The following is a 25,585-nucleotide window of genomic DNA, read 5'->3' on the forward strand; positions in this document are numbered from 1 at the left end:
AAACAAAATCAAAATGCATGTCTGTACTCTCTAGGGGTAGTTTTTCTATGTTTTAGTCAACTAAAATAATATTCTTTCTTGATTTTATTTTATTATTATTTTTATTATCCACAATTCAAGTAAAAGACATCTATACACCTTACACAATTTCTATATACTGTACAAACAAAATTATATTTAAAAAATTCCTCTTTTCCCTCTCTCCTTATTTTCAACATTGGGTTCACTTTGATTACTGTATATGCTTGACTATAAGTCAACTTCATGTGTAAGTTAAAGGCAAGTTTTGGGGCCAAAATTATGGATTTTGCTATAGGTAAAGATAGTCCCTTGACTTGAATGTCTAGTTGTAACCGACTGTAGAGGGCGGGCGGTGCTGACCACTGTTACCTTCCCACTAAAATGGTACCTGTTTATCTACTTGTGTTTGCATGCTTTCGAACTGCTTTGTTGGCAGAAGCTGGGACTAGTGACAGGAACTCACCCCATCATGCAGCAGTCAGGCCCCACCCATCCTTCCAACCTTCTGATATTCCAATCATCAGAACTGGCATCTTAACCACTGCCCCCACATCCCCTTTGCTTTGATTAACTGCTAACTTCTCACTTCATAAAGGATACTTGATTTTAAAAATGATTTTCCTGGGCCTAAAACAGTGCAGAGACTCCCAGAAGTCTGGGGAGACTGTTACAAGATCTCCCGAAAAGGAGCAAGGGAAATTTGGGTTTAAAATAAAAAAATTTAATCAACATTTGAATGATGTCCTTGAGGACTTCAAATTAACCTCATGCAGCCCATGGGACACATTCTCCCCACCTCTGCCTTAGCTTGGGTATTTAACCACTGTACTGACACCATGTAAAAACATTGTTACTACCTATAAGCCACTCTGCTCTTTTCCTAAGTAAAACAAGCTATTTCAGTAAAAGACTTAACACTATACTAAAACTGTGAAACCCCATTCTTCTTCAATGGCTGCCTTTGTATGGACCAATACAATCAGCCTCAATTCTTTAAGTTATTATGCAAAAGAATTTACTTTATTCTTCAGAAGAACCAGTGGTTCAGGGTTAACTTAAGGCCTGGTTTCTGGCACTATAGAAGGAAACTAAAGGCTAAACTAATGCAGTAATTTGCTTTGTGGAAAAAGCATACTTCCTGGTTACAATGTGCAGCTAGTTCATGCCCACTTTAATAAACGATGGGCAGAAGCTTAAAATATGACATCCCATCTTGGAGCAGAGCAAGCCTCAGGTGATATCTTCTCTCAAAATATTCCTTATTTACCCTCTAGGTGCTATTTTCATGATTTGTGAAGGCAAACCCATAGGAAATAAGCCCTCTCATTCCAGTCATTAGTGGGTTGCAGGTATTAAAATTAGCCTGGCTTGAAGGACTTGTTTACTCACAAAGAAGATAATTGTGTGCTTCTGGCAAGCTACCGGAACTAACTACGCCTTCTCAGCTACTCAAAATAAGAGCTTATAGAGATCTATGGGAGGGTTCTCAGTGTGGCTGCTTCAGTCATAGATGTCCTTGGAGAAGGTCCAGTAGGAGTTCCAGAAGCTACCAGATGGCATAATCAGGAAAACAACATTTAGATTCCCAGCTTGGTGGACCAAGTCTACGTCACTTCTGTATCTACCATGGTTTCTTACTTCTGTCATGCAGTAAGCAACTTAGGGCCCATTCCCACTGGTGTTTTAACTCACATGCATTTGGATTTTTCAGCGGGTCAAGCTCCTAGTTCCTACTGCCATTTGCCGCCGTGGAAGGTTTTTTTTAGGGGGGAGGTGTCAATCAATTGCAGATGTGTGTACACGTCACTATGACGCATCGAAGAAGAGGTGTGGTGACTGTGATTTTGACCATTTCTGCTCACCCTATAGTTGCGGTCATTTCCAGTCACTTTAACCAGCGAGCGAGATAGATCCAAACTCTGTGGCCATTTTGCAAGAGATGCTGATTTGTCTGTGAACCACTTTCCTTTTTCTAATGTGGTTTTGGAGGAGTCATCAGCAACTACTCAATCTGCTCCACCAAATCAACGAAGAATGGGATGCTGCTGGTGGGTGTGTTGCCCGCTGGAGGGTTCGCGATGATGGGGAGCACATGGTTGCCGCGGCCAATATGCTGGATAGGCAGTTTTGGGCCACCATGCAGCGGTGCTATGCGCTAATGCAAAGGAGGTGGTGGGTATACTCCAAGTCCAAGGAGACATAGAATGTTTTTGCAACGACTATGTGGTCTGACAAGAAGTGGAAGGAACACTGTCATCGCAATATATTTCCTGGCAAATAAGGCTTCCCATTCAACCATCTCAACAATTTTTGGTGTTGGGAAGTCAACTGCCTGCAAGGCCATAATCAAAGTTGTGATTGCCATGGAATTGGTGCTCCTGAGGGCAGTGTGCCTGGGGGACTACAGGAAGGTATGCCAGCTTTTGTCTTTTTGCTAATTGTTAATTGGATTTGTTAATTAGTTTATGCTTACAAAATGATGGGGTACACTTGTGTGTTCAGGATCCCACATGACAACATCTTCCTGGGGGTCATGCTTTTTGGTGTATCCTTGTCTCTCTGCTAGCCAAAAAAGCATTTTAAGGGAATTGTGAACCTGCTTAAGGGCATTCCTGTAGCCTTTGGAGAGCAGCCATCTTGGTGTGTGGTTGGTGTACTTTAGTGCTTTGGTGGGTGGGGTCCCATTCCCAATTGTCTATTCATTTGCTGCATAATACAGTCTGATTTTGTGTCTGTGCTTTCCGTTTCCCTTACAGGTGATGGCTGGCTTTGAAGCTCTTGGATTTCCACAAGCAATTGGTGCAGTGGATGGCTGTCATGTGAACATTATTTTCCCAGTGTGTCAGGTTGGGCAGTTCATAAATCGAAAACAGAGATATTCTGTGGTTCTGCAAGGGACAGTGGACCACACAGGCCGCTTTACTGACCCAGTCACTGGTTAGGCGAGGTCAAACCATGACAACTATGTGTTTTGGTGCACTCCATTGTATTCTGCGAGGGGGAAGGGTGGTCAACACATTGTGGGAGCTCTGTCCTTGGGAAATACAGTCGGCCCTTCATATACACTGATTTTTTATACACTGATTCAAGCATACATGGTTTGAAAATGTTCCAAAAAAGTATAAATTTACCAGGGACACCATTTTGCTATGTCATTATATTTAATGGGACTTGAGCATACACGGATTTTGTTATACATGGGGGATCTTGGAACCAAACCCCAGCGTATAACAAGGGTCCACTGTATAGTACCAGTCAGATAGTCCCGCAAGCAATCCTGCAGCTTGGGGCCTGCCTGTCCAAGCATTTTGGCTCTAAGCTGGGTGAATGTGAAGACTGCTATTTGGCCAAGGGCCCTAGCCAAATACAGGTCCCAGGTGAAAGTCGCAAATTAGGTAAACTATATCTCCCACATTAGCTCTGAACATATTGCTTCCTCTGGGGAGCCTTGGGGTATGTATGTATAAATATACATGTATCCAATACATATGTGCATGGCCTATCAAGTTGGAAACTCACACACCAATTCACACACACCTATATATGCATATACTGACGTCCAGGCATTCACATGCATGCATACATAGTCTCATCTACCATGGTCCAATACAATGATATCTGGGAATAGGTGGGGATAGTTCCCATATGTTCTGTCTGCTGTGTAGCTATGCATTGCGCACTCTATCTATCTATCTATCTATCTATCTATCTATCTATCTATCTATCTATCTTCCTCCTTCTTGGTGGTAAATCAAACACAAGTGGAGAAATTCCCAATTCTTTACAGGCTTTCCTTGTGAGGATCATGTTTCCAACAGGAGACACAGCTGGATGAAGGGAGGCAAGACTCCATTGCTGACTTGGCCCAGCTCTGGCCACTCCCCTCTGGCTGCAGCTGCTCCATTGCTGACTTGGCCCTGGTGTTGGGAGGGAGAGAGACAGCTTCCCCAGCACAGCGTCCCTCAGCAAAAATGTTAAAGCAGAGACTGCAGGCTTGTTTTCTTCAAAGCTGCAAACTACTCCCTCTTTTTATGGATATTTAGTAACCAGGCAGCCTGTCAAAGACTGCATTTGCAATTCATCGCTTGTGTGCTTTTTTCCCTTTCCCTGGGAGGTGGGATACATTTACATGTGACACTGCAAGTGCTAGCAGTAGGGAAACATGGTGCCTAAAAGAATCCTGTGTTTCCAGTGGTGGGGCTCCAGAGAGGTGCGTCTGATGCTGGACCACTTGTCAGAACTGCCCGGTGCCACTGCCCTGCTGATGCAGTTCTCTAACCGCAGAAATATCCATTTTTACCGGTCTGTGGAGCAGACTGTCCCAGGAGTACTTTGAGAGATCTGCACTGCAGTGCAGAACGAAGTTTAAGGCCTTAAAGGCTTGCTTTTATGAAGCCATGGAGAGGTACCATGGCAGCCCACCACAGGACCAGAGGCCTCCTTTTTATCGCAGGCTCCTCCGTCTATGGCAGGATGCAGGTCATCCGGGATGGAAGCGACGTCACCTTCGCTGTGAGTAGGACTCCCCTTTACTTGTTTTTTTAGATTGGCTCCTTTCCCTGCCCCATTGTGCAAACTGTGACTTTTGCCAAGCTTGGCCACAGCTAAAACTTTTGTATTTTGCCTCTTCCAGGCTGCAAGCGGTGCAGGAGGAGATGGGCACATGCCATAACTTCATCTGACGATGACGATGACACCCCTCCAGAGCCACCTGATTCCCCACCAACCCCCCCGCCAGGGACCCAGCCAGCAGGTTTATTGCACAGCACCAACCTGATGGCTATTGCTATCCACTGACATTGTTTTGTATATATGTGTGTGCGCGCATTTAAATGTAAGCATATGTGCAGAGGGAGAGGCAGGATGGTTATTTTATATATCAGGCAATACAATGATATCTGGAAATAGATGGAGATACAGTGCACCCACGTCATACGCGGGCACACTATATGCGGCTTTCAGCATACACGTCCCATTAGATTAGATTAATTGCGCATGCCGCCATGCTGCTCGCACGCCGCTGCGCTGCCACACCGCCGCATGCATGAGCCCCATTCACTTGAATGGGGCTTGAGCATGTGCGGTATTTGGCTTACGCGGAGGAGTCCGGAACGGATCCCCGGCGTAAGCCAAGGGTGCACTGTATTTACCTTTTGTTTATTCTGATGTGTGGTTATGCATTGCTATACATATACACATCTATCCATGAGCCCAGATGCCAAAAATTACTTGTGCACAATATACCTCTAATTCCTCGGGATGCCCCAGGCACGTTGGCAGTCGCCATTGATGAGCCACAACCGACACCATCCACAGCTGGACCTGGCCCATCAGCTGCTGGACCGTCCAGAATGACAGAAGCGGTCCAACATCCAGTTTCAGGTAATTATCCTTTTGAGGGTGGGTACACACATGGCCACGTATATATTTGGTAATAGCTGCAGATCATTGTTGTTGGGTGTGTGCAGTGCTGTATATGTACACAGGAATATATGCATGTGCATATAGATACATAAATATACACACACACAAACACACATACACATGTCAAACAGATATATATTCATGCACCTGTATGTCCTGAAATAGCTGTGCATATTGCTTATCTCTTCACAGTGCATAATCTGGCCACCCCAGCAGACTCCCCTGCAGAGCCCTGACCAGGCCCATCGACTGCTGGGCCTCCCATATCCACAGGACCGCCAATGCCACCTGAGCTAGGTAGGTGTTACGGTAACCATGTGTGTTTACACATGACCACATATGTATGTATGGATAGCCATACATACCCCTAGGAACAGAATTTGCAGCTTGGAAAAGGAAATGGTGGTTCACATGCATTGTTACATATGAACCTATACAGTCATATATACACACACACACACACACACACACACACACACACACGCACACGCACGCACACACATATATGCATGTACAGCAATTCATATAAGTGTGCTTCCACATATCTGTAGCTTAACTGCATGAGTATTTGTGTGAATAAAGATATGCGCGTGCACACACACACAGAGGCCTTAACCTTTGCGCATGTTATTACACTCACAAAGAACCACAGCAGAGGACACCTGCCCAGAAGAGGACCCAGTGTTGTGTTAGCAACTAAATGCATGATGTGTATGTTTGTGACCCACAGAGCCAGTCATACTGGAACGCCTACACAGACTAGAAGAGGCATTTGCTGGCTTACAGGCCACCTTCCAGGGCTTGCTGGCTGCAGTCCGAGCCGAACAGGGTCCACCTGCAGTCCCACAAGGGATTTGTAAGTAATCAATGGCCTGTTACAGACTGCCAAAATAAAGCTGCTTCGGGTCTCTTTGGAGTTATGCTATTTAAATGATACATACATCCTAAGAATCCGGAAGCTGCACCAAAGCTGCACTCCAGTGCTTAGGAATGGAGTGTGGCTTTGGCGCGACTTCCGGACTCTTAGGACCCATGCATCATTAAAATAGCATACCTCCAAAGAGACCCGAAGCAGCTTTATTTTGGCAGTCTGTAACAGGCCAATAAGATTATCTTTCAAGTATTCTGACATACACACCAAAGGTGGGGCCAAAACACTGTTAGACTGCATTTGTGTCTCCTCTTTCAGGAAACAAATTGTTCCAGAGGCTGGACATTAAACTATCTGTGCTAATCTTCATGCTGGCTTTACATAGAGCTACTCTAATTGGGACAAATCACTTCACCACCAGACTCAACATGTTAGGACTATGATCTGTATGCACACAGACAGATATGCAGAGAATCATTATAAGGAATGTCAGATAGTGGATGTGATTTTAATAGTTATCTCAAATACACCAAAGAAAAGTACAGTAGAGACTTGGTTAACCGACCTTTGGTTATCTGACGCTCTGGATTATCCAACGTTACATGCTTCTTCGTGAGCGTGCATGCGTGCTCACGAAGAAACATGGGACATCGGATAATGGCGTGGCTTGGTTTTCCTCAGCCAGAAGGGAGTGCGTGCACCCCCACAGGTTGAGGAAAACCAAGCCAGGAAGGGGCGGACTGGGCGATGGGCCCAGCCCTCTCTTCCTTGGCTTGGATCTCCTCAGCCCGTGGGGAATGCGCACACTTCCTGCGGGCTGAGGAGATCCAAGTTGAGCCGAAGAGGGCTGGGCCCAGTCCTCCCCTTCCCAGCTTGGTTCTCCTCAGCCTGCAGGGAGTGCACACCGAGGAGGGAAGGAGGAGGGGAGGAGGGGAAGGGAGGCAAGGGACTTTTGTCCCCAATAGTGGTGTGCCGTCATTGGGGACAATCTACATTATCCAACATTTTCGGTTATCCGACTATCAGCTGGTCCATTTATGTCGGATAATCAAGACTCAACTGTATACATAACAAAGGCTCAGATGCCCTGTTGTGGCCATGGACTATCAGCTGACAAACAGTTCTGTGAAAAACTGTTTGCGAGAACTATCCAATTAAAAGCAGAGTTCTGGCCCCAGCCAACAGGTTTGTTATTGCACAGCACCAACCTGATGGCTATTGCTATCCATTGACATTGTTTTGTATATGTGTGTGTACGTGCACAATGATATCTGGAAATAGATAGAGATATTCACCTTATCTTTTTTCTGATATGTGGTTATGCATTGCTATACATAACTATACATATACACATCTATCCTTGAACCCAGATGCCAGATGATAGCTTAACTTTTTCTCTTGCTGGGGAGCAGTGAGAAGACCATTAAAATGTTTCAGAGGGGCAGATGGGAGATGGTCTCCAATCCAAAGCTATGTGCTCCTCTGAAACATTTTAACCGTCTTCTCATTGCAATCCAGCAAGCAAAAAATGTTAAGCTATCAATGAATTTGCTAAGAGCACAGAGACTTTTAGATAAAAGATTGCAACATAAAGAAAAGGAGTCATTCATCGCCCTCACTAGGCCTTGACTTTCAGCATCTTGATACAGAAGTTTCTGGGTCATTTTGTTAGGACTTGTTGTATAAGACTTTTCCCCTCCAAGACAACACCTCAGCACTTTGCCTTGTTTTTTTCTCTCTCCAGATGGCAGACTAAGAAAAAAGGGAATACATTAGATTGCCTGGGAAGAAAACAGCACTACTGTCCATGGTGGGGAAAGGGGCTCAAATCAGGTAGTTAAGAGTCTATATTCCAATTAATTTGCTACATGGCAAGATTATATGAAAGGTTGAAGACTATTAATTGGACAGCCTCCATTCCACAAGCTGTTTACATGATAACTACAAATATTGGGCATATACATTTCCACCCCAAAATTAAGCCCTAGGCTCTACAGGAAAGCCAGTGTGGTGTAGTGGTTTAAGTGTTGGACTAAGGCTCTGAAGACCAGGGTTCAAAATGCCACTCAGCCGTGGAAACTCACTGGGTGACCTTAGGCAAGCTGCACTCTCTAAGGAGTTTATCAAATGGGAGGAATTTCTCTTAATTTCGAAAGTGGGGTCAGAATGCATTCACATGAATTTGCTAGTTTAGCAAATTTACGTGAATGCGAATTGCCCAAAAATAGCATGCCATTGCCCGAATTTGCTTGTGGTAGTCTATTACGCAAGAACATGAAACCACATGATTGTGTTCGGACTGACTTCCCATTGCCCAAAATTGTGTGTGGTCATCTATCACGCAATAACGTTAAACCCCTTCATAGCGTTCAGATTGCTACTGGATTATACTTCCCTTGTCTGATAAACTCAAAAGCCTTAAAGGAAGACACTGGCAACCTCCCTCTGAACACATCTTGCCCAAAAAAAACCTGTGATAGAGTCGCTGTAAGTCAGAAACAACTTGAAGGCGCACAACTCAAAGCTCTACAAACAGGATTCCTAGCTTGAAAACCTAAATCAAGACCTCCTTTCTTAAGGTAAAGTTGCCCAAAATATAACACCCCAAGGACCATAGCAATTAAAAAATATACAAGTTGATAGTTTATTCTTTGATTACTAACAACAATCAAGAACATGCAGACAACATGTCTACTACTGCTGCTAGACATGGCATTTTCCTTGTCTAACGTATCTCTCAACCAGAACCACTGCTGTCCCTGACAACTGACCATTTTTGCACTGGTTTACAATGACTGGAATCTAAGACATCTGGAAGAGTCAAGTTGCCTACCACTAGGCTTAAATCAACATCAGAAGAGCAAGAAAGAGATTCCAGGGAATGAGATCCAGGCAGGGACTGAAATGGAACGTAACAGGAAGCATTAAATAAAAATAGACACAAGGTTTGGAGAAAAGTAGGCTGATGAAATAAATACATAAATGAACCATGCTAGAACCCTATTAATTTACTTAGCTTAATAAGTAACAAGTTCAGAGTTACCTATTCCTAAAAACATAATGAATAAAAAAAATGAGTAGCCTTATGTTCACAAAATAGAACTGAAAAAAGCTATAACCAGGTCAAGGCACTCCTGAGCAAGCTAAGTTTACGACTTCAAAGGCAAAAACAAAATGCAGGAATCCACAATATAAATGTCTAATTCTGAGTCTAGAAGGGATCACACAGAAAGCTTCTACATAATTTCTGTGGAGAAAGGAATGGTTTTGAAGTTCATGGTAATTCTCTGTCAAGCCTGGAAATGAAGCAATCATATCATTTATTGAGAGAGAAACCAATCCTAGATTATTCCCCTTTTCTTCAAGCATCAAGCAACACCCTCTGCCTGGACCTTCAAAGAACATCTGTTTGTCTTTACAGGGACTGCTCTCACACAACCAGGGGAGAAAAAACCTACTTCCCTCTACTAAACTGATTGTTTTGCACCTCTATCTTCCCTATTCCCCTTTGCTCAAAGGGGACTATCAACAGCATTCTGTATGTATTACACTGGAGAGAGAGAGGACAGTGTCACAGCAGAATCATAGAATCACAGAGTTGGAAGAGACCGCAAGAGCCATCCAGTCCAACCCCCTGCCATGCAGGAAATCTCCATCAAAACCACCCCAGCTTCTTTGGCAGAACGCTAGTTTTTGTACTTTCATCTCTAATTGAGTTAGGAATTATGCAAGCCTTCAAATAATGCTGGTCTGCAACTCTCAGGATTCCTAACTGTGGTGGTTAGGGCTGCTGATAACTGTAATCTGGCAGCATCTGGAAGATTATACGATATCCTCCCCTCACTGACATGATCTTAAGTAGCAGGGCTAGAAAACTGGACAGAATGGTACTAGGTGACTGGTCAGACCCAGACAAGCATAGTTCCTCATATCTTAACAAGAGAAAGTCATTAATGCCTTCAGTCAGTCAGTCTGATAAGTAGACTAGCAACAGTGTTTGTTTCTTCTCAAGCAGACCAAATTGAGCTCAATGGAATGGATTAATGCAAAAATACACAATTTGTGACCTTCCAGATGTTGTTGGACTGCAATTCAACTTCATCTGGAGAACCAGAAAATGTCCATTCTTGCCTTAGTGTCACCAGCTTTTGCCATTTATGATATTCCGGGGCCAACCTACACTATATTTGTATTGCTATAGATGAACCTCTCATGAAGAGTTTTTGGCGCCATCAAAATAGTGGTTATTTGAAGAGTTTTTAAATATGTAAAATATGAAAACTTCCAGGCAACCTCTGTGTTAAGGCTTACAAATTAAACCTGATTTAATGAACTTTACTATGTGGGATGTAACTCATGAAAATAGAAACATAATAATGTACTTCCCTCTTAGTTCTTTGCCAGCACTCACAAATGAATAGGTAATTCTACCCATTCATAGCTGAGAAACAGGATAAAGATGATGATGCATCCAAGGATGCCACAATCACCATGACAGAGGAAAGATCTGAAAAACAGGGATACCTTTTACTGGAAAGTGCTAAAAGGGAAAAAAAAAATGCAAGTTCTGGCTCTCTGAGCTGACTACTGGAAGCAGCTACCAGATCTCCCCCCCCCCCCCCCCCGTATGAAACTTCCTGATGTCTATGTCAAGTCAAGATCTTGTAGCACCTTTGAGACTAACTATGGCGCTGGACAGACGGGTGCTATAAGGCATCCTCATCATGTGTGAGGGGTGGCGCTTCCAGACACCCCTCACATGTGACAAGGGTGTCAAAATGGAAGCACCCTGTACAGATGGGTGCTGCCATTTTGATGCAACGGACGCATAGCGTCTGCACGTCGTGGCACCATAATAATGTTGCGAGTGCACCATTGGCGCACTATGGCGTCATTATGGTGCTGCAAAAAGAACCCACTTTTTGCGGGTTCTTTTTGCTGCACGAGGAAGCCGTGCGGTTTGTCTGCTGCAGCTTCCTCGCACAGCAAAACAAGGCGTGGGCAGGCTGCCCTTTGGGGGTGGTCTGTACCCCGCCTATAAGAAAGAAGTTGGCAGCATAAGCTTTTATAGACTTCAGTCTACTTCCTCAGATGCACTTCCTGATCTCATTACCCATGCTGCTTGATATTTGCCTGACTGCTTCTTCACATGTTATTTGCTCACCTATTTACTGCATCTTTACTACTTGTATATTCCTGCAGGAAAGTACTGGGTACTTTTAACATGTAACATTCCTCAGATGCTTTTTAGATGCTTTGCGTTCTTATACCTCAATTATTGTATCATAAATGTCATCTGTTGTAGGGTGGATACTTGTCAGAATTTGTTAATTTCATTTCGGCTTTGTTAATTTCATTTCTCCTGGCAATATGTTAGCAGCTTTCCTTTCTGACAAGAAGTAAAGAGAGTTCTATTTTAAGAGTTGCTGAGTTCTTACTAACATCCTATCTGAGTGCTGTTTTGAGAAATAGGAAAAGTACACAACTGATAAAATTGGTAGCATGTGAAGAAACACTGGTAGCCTTACTTGGCTCTGAAGTTCGCTCTGCTGCTTAAGACGCAGGTTTTCAGGAGTGTCTGCCACCATGGTGAAGGACTGCTTCGGGTAGTGTCTGGAGAGAAAACAGATGAGGCTGTGTTAACAGTAACAAATTTTAATCTGGTTTGGCCAGTAATGAGCCACAAGGTCCACAAAACAAGGCCACATAAGTATAGATTTTATTCATACCAGCTGCTTCACATCCAGCTGTTCTAAAGCAGATTGATTGAGGGCCCTCCCCAGCTAAACAAGAGGACTCTGTCTACCCTAAAGAAAGAATATTTGCCCTCTCTGTTGTAGTTGTTTTCTGTATGTCAATGCCTGCAAAGAATCAGTAAAAAAAATCCAAGGGAAAATGCTGGCTTTCCCTCTGTGACTTTACAGAACTGAGAAAGTTTCAGTGTGCCAAAATCTGTGTGAGTGGGGAAAAGAGAATTTACACACAGTCTTGTGAATAGCACAATTGTTGTAAATTCCACACTTCTGTTCCCTCCCACAAACAACTGTAGCCTCTCATTTTTCTAAAGGAAGAAAGATCCTAACATTTATTAATTTTTAAATAAAATAACTGAAATGTATCCAAATTTAGAAACCATCATCTATTGCCTATCTTTGAGATAAATGAGAAGCCTGACTCAACTGAAAGGCAGACCATTGAAGAATTTAAGATTTTTCATTGACGGACTATCAGTTAAGCTTAATTCTGATCCAAGAATTCAAAATTTCCATACTAATGTAGCGTTTTCTTTACTGTCCAAAGAAGGCAATTTATGTGACAGGTTCTATGACTATTTTCAGCTTGTAATATTTTGAAGTGCAGGCAAAGTAGTAGGGTCAGAATGCTGAAAGTCTGCAGGAAGGTTCTCAATCATTAGCTTTGCTTGTATGAACATAAAGCATCAATATTATTCACCAGATGAAAGGAAAGTCCAGAGCTGCCCAACACATATTATAGAAACATGGAATGCAAGAAACATGAATCAGGGAAAGCTAAACATAGTAAAACAAGAAATGGAATGTATAAACATTGCAATACTTGGGGTGAGTGAGCTAAAATGGACAGGAATGGGCCATTTTGAGCCAGAAAATTGCACAATGTTTTACTCAGGAAATGAGTAAAGCCAAGATAAATAGACTAAGACTGTCGTACTTCGGACATATGATAAGGAGACCTGGCTCACTAGAAAAGACAATAATGATTTGTAAAGTAAAATGCAATAGGAAAGGAGAAAAGACATATTATGGATGGACAGTATCCATCAAAGAAATTACAAGCCTGCATCTGCAAGCCCTGAGAAGGCTGTTGATGACAAGGTGACTTGAAGGTCTCTTAATCAAATGGTCTCCATAAGTCAAAGTCAACCGGACTTTTAGCAAACAATAATCCATTCCTCTAGAAGGACCAACAAATCAGACAGGCCAGCAAGGAACCAGCATCACAGTTATCTGGTTTGCTTGGTTGATAAGGAATTTACTTCAGGCTTTAATCTAGGAAGAGGTAATCATATTTAACTTGTAAATGTTGGCATCAAGTCAAACCCACTTTACTTTGTTAGTCTACTTTGCACTAAAAATGCAGTGTTTGTAAGTTTTCCTCCCTCTCACCAGTGGAGGTAAACATTTGTTGAAATGCATTTTTACCACCACACTGTGAAGACCAATACTGATTTCAGGAATATACTAAAAATCCAAGAATTAGAAGTGTTAGAATTAAAAGTACAGTGAACCTGTCATTTCAGCAGCAGTCTGTTACTTCACACACATACCCATGAATGCTAAAAAACATGGGTGATCATGCCCCATATTATTAAATGGTGGTGATATAAATATGCATGTTTCAGCATGTGCACATTCACGTCACCACCACTGAATAATATGAGGCATGGCAATCTGTGGGCAGTCAAATTCACAGTTCAGAAGCCTGCCAACAGGGAGGACCAACTGTATTTTGCATGTGGGCACTAGCGGTTAGGCTTCTGCTTACCTCTATTTGCTATGTTGTTGTTGTGTCCCTTCAAGTTGTTTCTGAATTATGGTGACCCTATTATGGGGTTTTCTTGGCACAATTTGTTCACAGGGGGATTTGCCATTGTCACCTGGTGAGCTGAGCAGGGATTTGAACCCTAGTCTCCAGTAACAGTCCATTACACAAAGCACTACACTATGCTGGCTCCATTTTCAATGCACAACATTAAATTCCCATAAAGAATAGTAATGCATTTATACAGAGATCATGCAGTTGTACATTTGGAGAAATTAATGTAAGTTACTTTATTTGCATACAGTCAGTCCTCCGTATTCATGGATTCTTTGTCCCCGCATTCAACTATCCATGGCTTGAAAATATTTAAAAATATAAAGATTCTAAAAAGCAAACATTGATTTTGCAGTTTTATATAAAGGACACCATTTTATTATGACATTGTATATTATGGGACCTGAACTTCCACAGATTTTGGTATCCACGAACCAAACCTCAGCAGATACCAAGGGCCTACTGTACATTTGGCAAATGACATTCTCTTGGCAACATCTGTACTTCAACAACACCAAAATCAATCATATGTTCAATATTGTTTTGTGCAGAGTCCTGAGGATTTTAGCCTTTACTTTTAAAAGGGGCAAATTTCTAGCCTTTGTGGCTGTAGGGGCAAACTTGAAAATGAGGCCAATGCTCAGTGAACTCATGACTGCATGAATAAGAGACCAGTGGAGCAGAGTAAACAATTCCATAGTCTTCTCTCTAGCTAGCAAAAGGAGAACAAATGTCTACAAATCTGCATAATTACTTCCTTTTTTTTCTCCCCCTTTCCTCCTTTTTATGCTGCAAGAGAACTTCTTTCAAAGCAGATGAATAAGTGGGCAAAATTAGGAGGGGTTTTTAAAATGTACATAGAGCTGTTATGCTCTAATGAAACAGGATCTTCAGTGCCTGGGAATCTTTTCTTCCCTTAGGCCATATCAGTGAAGCAGGACAGCCTGAATGACAGTTAAGTGCTGTGGATTCTGCCTTCTTTCAAACTAAAGATTCCCTACACTGACCTAAGGAGAATTAGCCTCCACTCATGGGATGACAACTTTCCTTTTTCACACTGGTATACAGAAACAATAACATCACAATGAGTGAATGGGAAGCACTCTGCCCTCTCTGATTTATAAACTCCATATAGAATCCTATACCTTTAAAACCCATTCACACCCCTAAGTATATACAACCCTGCATTGGTAAGTTGTTGCTGCCTTCTCAATATTGCATTTATTCTAAAAGTCCTAAAAGAACTTATGAGATCTGGATCTGGGAAAGTTGCTTTTGAGACCCATCACTGCTAGGATCTCCCTGTGTAGCCTTGAAAGGAATCGTAATAGTCTGCCTCAAAGCACCATTGTGAAGATAAACCAATTATAAAGTGCCATTAGTTTCTATGCGTACACATTTTTTAGTTTGTTTAAATTTTTATACTATATATTTTATACTCTTACAATGTTTTTATATTGTTAAATTTTATTTTCTTTTAATATAATTTTGCAAATGAATTTTTAATTAATATCATTTACTTTTATAATTTTATAATTTACTATGATGTTTATTTATGATTTAGCATGATGTTTGCTGACTGATGTTTATTTGATGTTTGATCAGTTGATTGTAATAAATGTAGCTATCTATTTCAGTACTTCTAACACACAGCATTAGCGACCAATATCACACAGAGATGAACAACTAGCCACAGAAGAGAGGAGGGGGGAAGCACAATTTAGCAGAAAGGCAGGAAACCTGGGGTTAAAAATAGAGTTGACTACTTAGAAAAAAAATCAGCCAAGAATAAGTGTATTTTTAAATGTGCTGTATAAAAATAAAGTGTAGAATGAATAGTAAGTATACTATGCACTGAGCACTCTACTCTCCATTAAATTTGGACAGAATATGCAAGAATACATTGCTTACCTGTAACTTTTTTTACTTTGAGTGATCGTCCATGAACTCACACAAATGGGTTATCTGCACTTGCATTGTGCATCATTCAGAAAGTTCTACAGCTAGGAACTGTTTTGATGGTAGCTCCTCTCCTGATTGGCCCACATGACATGACTTGTTCAGTTTCCACTCAGTCCCTCAGAAGCCAAGGAGAGAAGGAAAGCAGGACACAAAGAGGGGTGGACAGACAGGGTTGTGTAAATTCACAGATGACCACTCAAAGAATCACAGTTACAGATAAGCAACCTGTTTTTCTTCTTCATAGTCTTTGTGACTTGCACAAATCAGAGACTAGCAAGCTATTCACCATAGCAAGAGGGAGTGTCATGTGATAGAAGAGAAAAAGACAGTTGTTCAAATGGGCCATTGCCCTGGATCTTGTGCCAAGTCTATAGTGTGTTATGAAGGTTGAAGGCTAACACCAGTGGCTATCCTGCAAACGCTGTGCAGTGGGACACCTCTGAGGAATGTGGTCGATGCAGCCATAGCCCCGATAGTGTGACTGTGCTTGAAGAGGAAGTTCCTTTCAAGCAAAAGCACAGGTGAGTCAGACACTGACAGCAACCCATTTGGAGAAGCACAGAAACAGGTAGGCCTTTCTTGCTAGTCTCTCTCTCTCTCTCTCTCTCTCTCTCTGGCTTTGCTTCGCGAACGAAGATTCAGGAAGGACTCATCCCGCGCTTTGTATCCTTCGAGCTTGTGCAATGGATTTTTCTGGTGGAGCGCAGCATGCACAGAACTGGCCTCATCCTTTAAACCAGAGGTTCGTCTGCTGAGGCCTTGACAAGCATGGACGGTAGCAGTGAGTTCCTTGGGTCGTAGGTTTGATTAGAGTTTCCTTCTCTTAGATGGTTGACCTTACAGGGTTAGACGAGCACCATCTGCCCAGGATTGGAGTTAGAGTTTTCCTTCTCCTAGGATGGTTGCCATAAGGCTAGAGAGCCCATCCTGCCCTTTGGCGCTCTTGGTCAGACCCTTCGGTTGTGACCTGTCTGGCATGGGAGGCCCTGCCGGTGGCTATTATACCACCGCCAGCATAGCTCACAACATCATTAGAGTGCGCAAGCCTCTCCCCCACAACAAGGGGGTGTCAATGGAGAGGTCTTGCTAGTACACTAACATATAAACAGTTTCTGAAACTTTTGAAAGGAGGCCTTATGGTCCATGTAAAACGCTACTGCCTTTTGAGCATTTAAGGAGTGGACAGAGAACTGAAGTCAGATGAAGGGTTTTGCATCAAGGCTAGTAATAAAATCTCCTGGTTAAGGTAGAAAGCAGAAATCACCTTAGGGAGGAAAGGTATGTTGGGCCAGAGGACCTCCTTGTCCCTGTGGGAATGCAGGTAAGGGGGAATTGACCCTGAGAACATATATTTCCCTCATTCTCCTTGTTGAAGTTATGGCTACCAAAAAGGCTGTTTTTCTAGTAAAATGCCTCAGGTTGCACAAAGCCTGTGGTTCAAAGGCCTTCTGTGACAATTGGGAGAGAACCATTTCCAGGTTTCTGTGGGCCAGCAGCAGTAGGATGGAGATTCTTACATTCCCTTAAGAACCTTTTCATCAAGAGATGTGGAAAGCAGGAAAGTTTCCCAATGTTCTGCAAGCTCCAGGAGATCACAGCATTTGACTGATGAGAGACAAAGGAATTTATCAAATGGGAGGAATTTCTCTTATATTCGAATGAAAAGAAAGTTGAGCCAGAAAGCATTCACTTAAAGTCACAAGTTTTACGCAATTACGTGAATATGCATTGTATTCGAACTGGCTCCCCATTGCCTGAAAATAGCATGCCACTGCCCAAATTTACATGTGGCAGTCTATCACGCAATAACGTGAAACCCCATGATTGCATTTGGACTGACTTTCCATTGCCCGAATTTGCGTGTAGTGGGTTATCACGCAATAACATTAAACCCCATGATTGCATTCAGATTGCCATCGGATTATACTTCCAATTCCCCTTGTCTGACAAATTCCCATGTCCCATGTCACACAAAGAGATGAGTAACACCAAAAAATGGGTAATTTGCACCTGAATGGAAAAAGGAAGGAGAGAAAGCTCTTCCATTTGTAAGCTTAGGAGAACTGAATGGCAGGTCTATGAGCACCTGGAACAATGTGTCTGACAGGGGCAGGCGAGGAGGCTATGGGAACTGTGCTGGTCATGTGGACCAAGCAGGGGAGGGACTACCACCAAACACTTAATCCCTAACTCTAGGAGGCTTCAAATGATGTACTGTGCAGGTACAGACAACCCATTTGTGTAAGTCTCCATGACCATGCCATTGCCTCCAAGAACGAGGGAGTGGGTGGGAGAAGAATATGCAATTTCAAGACATCAGATGTGAAATATCAGGATGACCAAGACATAGAAACAAAAAGGAGTACCCAGTAAGACCATCAGGTAGGATTATGATATATTCTCCTTTTCCCAGCAAAGCCCTCTTCTCAAAGCTAAAATTTCTGCCCGAAGCATTTTTTTAAATGTCCAGATTTTCCCTCACTTCAGAAACTGAGAAGCGAGCAGCCTTTAAAAATCTCTAATTACCATAAATCTATGGAGCAAAACAAAGCACCATATAGAGAACATCCAATCACTACAGATGGCCAAGATTATATTTTGTAATTTTGTGTCACACTCTATGTCTATTGGACTCAGAGGGAGAAGCAGAAGGGGGAAAGTAGAATAATGGTGGTGACAGTAGCTCTGGAACAAAGGAACTACTACATGGAATTATTGTAGGCATCTTCCCTCTCCTCTGGAATATTTATATGTTCATCACCCCACACCTTTAACATTCTCAAGACTCTCCATCCACTACCCCTTTCACCATCTACAGTTGTTCTTTTCAGTCACCCTGACAGTTTTCCTTGCTACAACTCTACCTTGTAGGGCTGTTGTTGGCAACCTGCAGTACTGAAGTAACAGAAGATCAGGCATGACAGATGAGCCTCTAATCCCAGGTGGTGTTGGACTATTGCTGAGGTAAACAAAACAACTGTTGCTATTAAATATCACTAAACGATACAATTGTTGTTATTTAAATACAATTAAGATCAGCAAGACTGCTAGTTATTATCACAGCTTATATAGTAAGAGTATTTAAAATGAGAGCTGTCATAGTGACTAGTCATTTAAAGTAGACTGCTGATAAATGTATCCTCTTTTTTGCTTTTCAAAATACGGCAACCCTACTGTTTGGTCAACACCCCAATTATTATAAAACAAAGAAGAAAAGTGAAAGCTGAATTAGTGCAATGAACAACCATTCAGAATAGCTCACTGCCATGTTCAGTATGGGGAAAACAAAGGGTGGAAGTAGACAGGATACATGCCTTAATTTAAGAGTTTTGCTGATTCACCGTTATTGTGAGTGCAGGCAAAACATGTCAGCAGGAACACAGTCCCCACAGGTGAGCATGACAACGTTAAAATGCCTTGAATGAAGACTTTGCTATGTTGCAAAGGGATCCCTTAATCTCAAAACAGAATAACCTGCTTAGATGGAATAGCTACATATTCCATGAACACATGGTATGGCCCCAGAACAGCTGGGCCATAAGCACATTAGACTTTAAAAGATATAGATTTTAGCTTTTCTTCAGCTACAACTTTGCAACAAGCCACTCTGGCTCAGTGTCCCAATCTCTTGTATGAAACAGAAGCATCATTTGAAAGAATAATTGCAGATTAATGTAATTAGGATAGAAAACATGTTTTAAAATATTATGATCTTAATATTTTCATCTTGAAGCAAAGCCCCTTCTATTCCAACAGGCATTCAGAATGCCTGCTCATTATGCTTATAGGTTTTAAAGTGGATATGTGGACATTTTACTTTTTTACTATAAGAGTGGTGTTTTTCAATTGTTTTAATATTTAAACTGGATCTGAATATGTATAATTGATTCTATTTTACTCGACTCTTTTTAATGTTGTTAGAAGCCTCCTTGCATGCCAGCCCTGCAAAAGGAACACCAAACAAATAAAATGTGAAGTATCACAAATATGTGGGGTACAATGGACCCAGCTTTGAGGGTTTTTTTTCTTTTTATATCAAGTTATAGAAGCATTAAAATGCTGCATTTTTGCATTTCTGAAGCCCTTATAAGAAAATCTTTAATACTGTACAGAGCGACTGTTGAGAACTAAATAAAATACCGTAACAGCAGGATCATCATATGTACAGAAGGCTGCCATTTTGAATCCATGTCACTTCTCTCTGCTCCAATTACCTTTGGGCCAAATTTGATGCTATATTAAATCTGCAGCTGCTACCAAAAAAGGACAGCCAGGGTCTATTTTCCTATACTGTATTTTCTAATAAAACACTTCCATGTCAAAACAATAATTGGCCTAAATCCTATTTAAGTCCTGACCAGAGTAGCTAACTTAATCCATTAGACATCTAAGGGTAGCTGTGTTGGCCAGATAGAAAATCCAGTAATATCCAAACAATTACATGTTGCAAACTTTCGAAGTCACAATAGCTTCTTCATCAGACAAATAGGGGGGAAAATTGAAGATGTTAATCATAGCCTGCATTTTCTGTTTCTGGTCTTAGTTCAGATAGCAGTGAGGGCTATGTGCAGGCTGGCACCTCCCCCTTTGGCCATGCGGTCCCTGGTAGATTTTCAAAGTCAAGGAAATTAATGTCCATTTGCAATTCAAAGATGTTTCCTTGGAATCCACCATGCCTCCTTCCTTTGTGAACCAAAGGTTCCTATGTAGGTAGAGAATACTAACTTTCTGATGCAAACAAACAAACAAACGATGCAAAAAAGTGTTCCTGATGCAAAACATGAAGACTTCTTGAGAAATTCAGTGTAGCTTGAAAGAGTGTTCTTTTGTATTGTAAATGTTAATTTGCAGGATTGAAGCAATTTCTGGTTATTTTTAGATTACTGATAGAGCCATATCAATGAATAGTATGAAAATTTCAAGTGATGAACTCTGGCCCTGATGAAGTTTCTGTTCCTGCAGAAAAAAAAACTCCAAAGGAAATCCACCAGTGTATGATGGAAACACTGAGTGACAAGTACCTGTCATACTGAACTATAAAGAAGTGGCGTGCCAACTATCAGCTTTGAGATTTTGAGGCTAAAGATGCAGCAGGGTCTGAGGAGGTTTCAACAGTGTCAACTCTTTAAATGTTGAGCATGTTGATGACCTAATTTTGGCAGGTTGGTTAATCTCAGCTAAAACAATTGCTGAGACACTAGAGATATCCCAGGAATGCACTGGGTTTATAATTCATGAGCAGTTGGCTTTGCAGAAGCTGCCTGCCAAGCAAATACCAAAATGTTTGAATGCTGACCAGAAATAGAGTGGACACCTTTAAGGTGATTTTGAAGCATTCTGAGTGATTTAGTGATCATTTTTTGGAATCATATGTCACTGCTTATGAAATATAGTTACATCACTATGATACGGAGACCAAACAACAGTCCCACGGCCAAAGAAATTCAAGGTCACAGTTTTTGGGGATAAGGAAGGTATTTTGATGACTATCTTCAGGAGGGCCAAACAGTTCATGCAGAATACTACTCGAACTTGCTGTGCTGATTAAAAGAGGCACTGAGGGAAAAACAGCAAAGAAGAGAAAAGGTGTTCTCTTTTTCCAGGACAATGCAGCTGTTCACAGGGTTGGCAAGACGATAGATGTTTTGAAAAACCTGAGGTTTGAGTACAGAGACCATCACCCTACTCACCAGATCTTGCTCCATCTGACTATTTCCTGTTTCCAAACCTTAAAAGGAGTTTAAAAGGAAGGAAATTTTCAAATGATTCAGAGGTGTTAACAGCAGCAGAGCATCAGGGGAAAGAATTTGGTGGTGTTAAAAAAACTTGAGAAACAAGTGGGCCAAACTTCAGGGTGAATATGTGGAACAGAATGTAAATTTCATGGCTCTAGGTCAGTGGTCCTCAAATAGCGGGGTGGAACCCCTGGCAGTGTGTGAGAATTGCTCAAGGGGGGTGCAAGAGTAGGAGGCCCTAATTCCTCCTCCTCTTTCCAAAATTTTTAATGTTCCAAACTTTTTATATTGAGATAAATATTTGATTTATGTAAATAAAACTGTTCTATTTTGAACGATGTTATTTCCTTATAAAATGTTAACATGTGAATATACATGAATGTTTGAATGAAAATATGCACATCAACAAAAACAAATTATTTTTATTCATATGCTATGTCAAGTGGGGGGGGGTATGAGTCTGCAAGTTAATCTAAAAAGGGGGGGGGGTCCCAAGGAGTCCACAATACTAGCCAAACAGTGGACAGAAAGGGAATTCAGGCTCTGAGATAAGTGGAATTTAGGGTACCACAATCAGTTACAGGATGGACCAGAGACTAGCAAGAGACAAAGAACTAAGGAGACTTATTTCTTTGGTTCAGCATTACAGAAGATCTTATGTAAATGAGAACCATCATTAAATAAATAAATAAATAATAAAACCTTTAATTTATATCCCGCTTTTTGTTACCACAATCAAAGTGGCATACAACCTTTAAAAAATACGATATATACAATTCCCACCCCTTAAAAAAAGGATTAAACAATTCTATCCATTAAAATTACAGACTATAAAATCTAAAAATAATAATACAATAATAGAATAACGGTGGGCAGAGTCTTCACTTATATATGTCTGTGAGGGAAGTGTTACATGGCCGGGTTCTATTCCGGGAAGGCCTGCCAGAAGATATCCGTCTTGACAGCTTTCTTGAAGCTCTCTAGGTTGGTAATTTGACGGATCTCGTCCGGCAGGCCATTTCATAAAATGGGAGTGATCGCGGAAAAAGTCCTCTGGGAGGTCGTCGTCAATCTGGTCTTTGTGGACTGCAACAAATTCCTCCCAGAGGATCTGAGTGCACGGGGCGGATTATACGGAAAGAGGTGATCCCTCTTGTTCACTAGGGTGTAGGAAAGACATGGCTTTAATCAGCTAATTTTACCAACTTAAGCTATATACACTGAAGAATTTATTTGCTAATGAAAACCAAACCTACAGAAACATTTCTCCTTTAATACCGCTTTTTTAAAAATCCCAAATTTCCAAATGTATGTACTATGGATAGCAGCGCTGGCACATTTATGGTTCAGTCACGGTTCATGAGCTTTATGTTGCTACTGCAGACAGCCAAGCTCTGCAGTTTGCCATGGCAACAGCAACTAATGCTCATGTTCAAACAGAGGGTTTCTAGTAACGGCCTCTGAGTTTTGATGTAAAGGAAAGAAAATTATTTTTAAAGGAGCAGAAATTCATTATAGGAAAACTGTTAAAATTTGAAACATTTTAGAAAACAGCTCCAGAAAAGGGTGTTAAAGATCCCAACATCCTTGCACAAATGTAATTCAAGAAATGTGTCAAAGCCAATACTATTCCTTTTACAGCTACTTACAACGCAAGACAGGAAAAAGTTATCCTGGCGTTACAATGGGTTGACTGGAAAGAGAAATCAAGTCTATTGTTGGACTATGACTCTGAAGACCAGGGTTCGAATCCTGACATGGAAACCCACATGGAAACTCTGACATGGAAACCCACTGGATGTCCATGGGCAAGTCGCACTCTCTCAGCCTCAGAGGAAGGCAAAGGCAAACCCCATCTGAACACATCTTGCCAATAAACCCCTGTGATATGTTCATCATAGGATCATCTTAAGTTAAAAAAAAAAAAGAAAGAACCATTTAGCCATTTCTTGTGGAAGATTGGATAATATCTTGATCGTGGGTTGTCTCACATGCTTCTCTGTAAGTAGGAACAAATAAACCTTTCAGAGCACCCAGTTTTGTGTGGTCCTCTTATGGTAGACCTTGATGGTGCAATACATGACCAGTATGTGCCAGATCTTCTCCAGCCGTTTAGAGGGCTGCAGAAGATTGGCAGTATGAGTTCCTGCTCCCTATGGAACAGCAAGTTCTCGTTCAGAACAAAGTTTGGGTCACATCTACACAGCACTGCCTCCAATTCAGCCTTGTCGGAGGCAGAAGACAGTCCACTACCAAGCTGACTATCTTGCACCACCAAGGCCATCTCAGCCAGGTCTGAGTCAAAGATCAATGTGGTGTTTTCGGTTCTTGCCCACTTTAGCACCCTGGTGTGAAGCGTTGTTGCCAAGAAGTGTACAATAATCCCTCGGGACACAGAGAGATCAGTACATCCAACCCTTTTTGCCCCCTCTGCATGGTACCTGGACAGAAAACTGAGGACCTTCTGACTGACTGGCTATGTATCTCTGGGTTCCTACAATGAGTCACTATTAGCTGGGACACCTCTTAAGTGCAAGGCTGCATTCTGTTTGGTCCAGATAGGTCTGGCTGAGCCAATGAACCTTGGAGGTATTCTACCTTGAGAGACAGCAGATTGGTTTATGCCCAATCCTGGAGGACCCTTGCCTCCTCCATGAGGGAGCAGGATCTGTTCCCTTCGTAGTTTATACAGGCTTTGACTGTGGCTGAATTGGTCCTTATGAGGACTGCTCTTCATCCTACCAGTCACTTGAATACTAAGAGAGCCAATCTGATGGCCCTGAATTCCAGTCAGTTGATCCTGTGCTCAGCTTTGTGCTTCTGCTTGGTGCAGTCTGCAGTGGGCTCCCAAGCATTTTGTAGCCCTGAAGGATGATATTCAGTACCCATTTGACTGTGAAGGCCTGCTTCCATATGTCCATAAACTCCTGGAGCCTCCCTTCAACCAGGGGACTGGTGTTACGCCTGCTCATTTTTGCACTGGTCTGTGTTTGATGGGCTGCCTGTCATCTAGCTGGGCAATTTTGCTACATGGGCTGGAGTCTCTTTTCTCCCAGCATTGCTGTTTGTAGCCTCTGAAATCCCTGGATCTTGCAGTGGCACTGAGCTGCACAGAGAAAATGCCCCTGAGTGGATGTTTCGCTGCCTTCTTTTCTCCTTCCATGAATTAGGACTTATCCCCTTAACCATCTCTTCTCCTTGGAAAGTTGATATCTTCAAGCCACCGTAAATTCTGTTCCTCTAATACTTCATAATAATGGGTATTAATTATACTAGAAAATCAACTCATTTGAAATGTGGTGCTAGTGAAGAGTTTTACAGATACCATAGACTTCTAAAAAGACAAATAAATGGGTTGTAGAGCAAATTATGCCTCAACTGTCCCTAGAAACCAAGATGACTAAACTAAGGCTATTGTGATTTGGACATATCATGAGAAGACATAACTCACTAGCAAAGACAATATACTTGGTAAGGCAGTAGAAAAAGAGGAAAATCACACTCCAGATGGATAAACTCAATCAAGGAAGCTATAGTCCTAAATCTGCAAGACTTGAGCTGGGATGATGATGATGATGATGATGATGATAGGGTGATTTGGAGGTCTATCATTCATGGGGTTGATATAAGCAGGTGTACCTAAAGATGGCCAAAATTCCCCACAATTTAATTCTATGACAACAAACTGGTTTTCCCATATCTCAGAAAAAATATGAAGGAAAAATTAAGTGGAAGGTTTACCTGGAGACATAAAGCAGGCTCCAAATGAAGCAACAGAAAATGAAGTAACACATAAGAAATCTACTGCTAGCCATCCAAATGGCTAAAGATTAATCCCTAAACACCTGGGAGTTAATCTTTAGAAGGAAATGATATGGATGACAAAATACAAAAACAAAGGTGTCCTGGACATGTAACAAGTTTTTTGTTTCTGTTTGTTTTAGAACTCTAGGAAGATACAGAAGAGCTATTTAAAATCTAGTCAGTTTTTCTGTTG

At 41.8% G+C, this 25,585-nt stretch overlaps 1 protein-coding gene across 1 annotated transcript in view; it reads right to left on the reverse strand.

Moving 5' to 3' along the window:
* Positions 1 to 25,585, reverse strand: part of LASP1 (LIM and SH3 protein 1) — a 68,591-nt gene that overhangs the window by 15,626 nt on the left and 27,380 nt on the right. The window contains exon 3 of the mRNA XM_042472623.1: positions 11,845 to 11,929. Coding sequence (XP_042328557.1) covers positions 11,845 to 11,929 — 85 coding nt within the window. The remainder of the gene's footprint in view (positions 1 to 11,844; positions 11,930 to 25,585) is intronic.

Source organism: Sceloporus undulatus, chromosome 6 (assembly GCF_019175285.1).
Source record: "Sceloporus undulatus isolate JIND9_A2432 ecotype Alabama chromosome 6, SceUnd_v1.1, whole genome shotgun sequence".
Classification (NCBI taxonomy): domain Eukaryota; kingdom Metazoa; phylum Chordata; class Lepidosauria; order Squamata; family Phrynosomatidae; genus Sceloporus; species Sceloporus undulatus.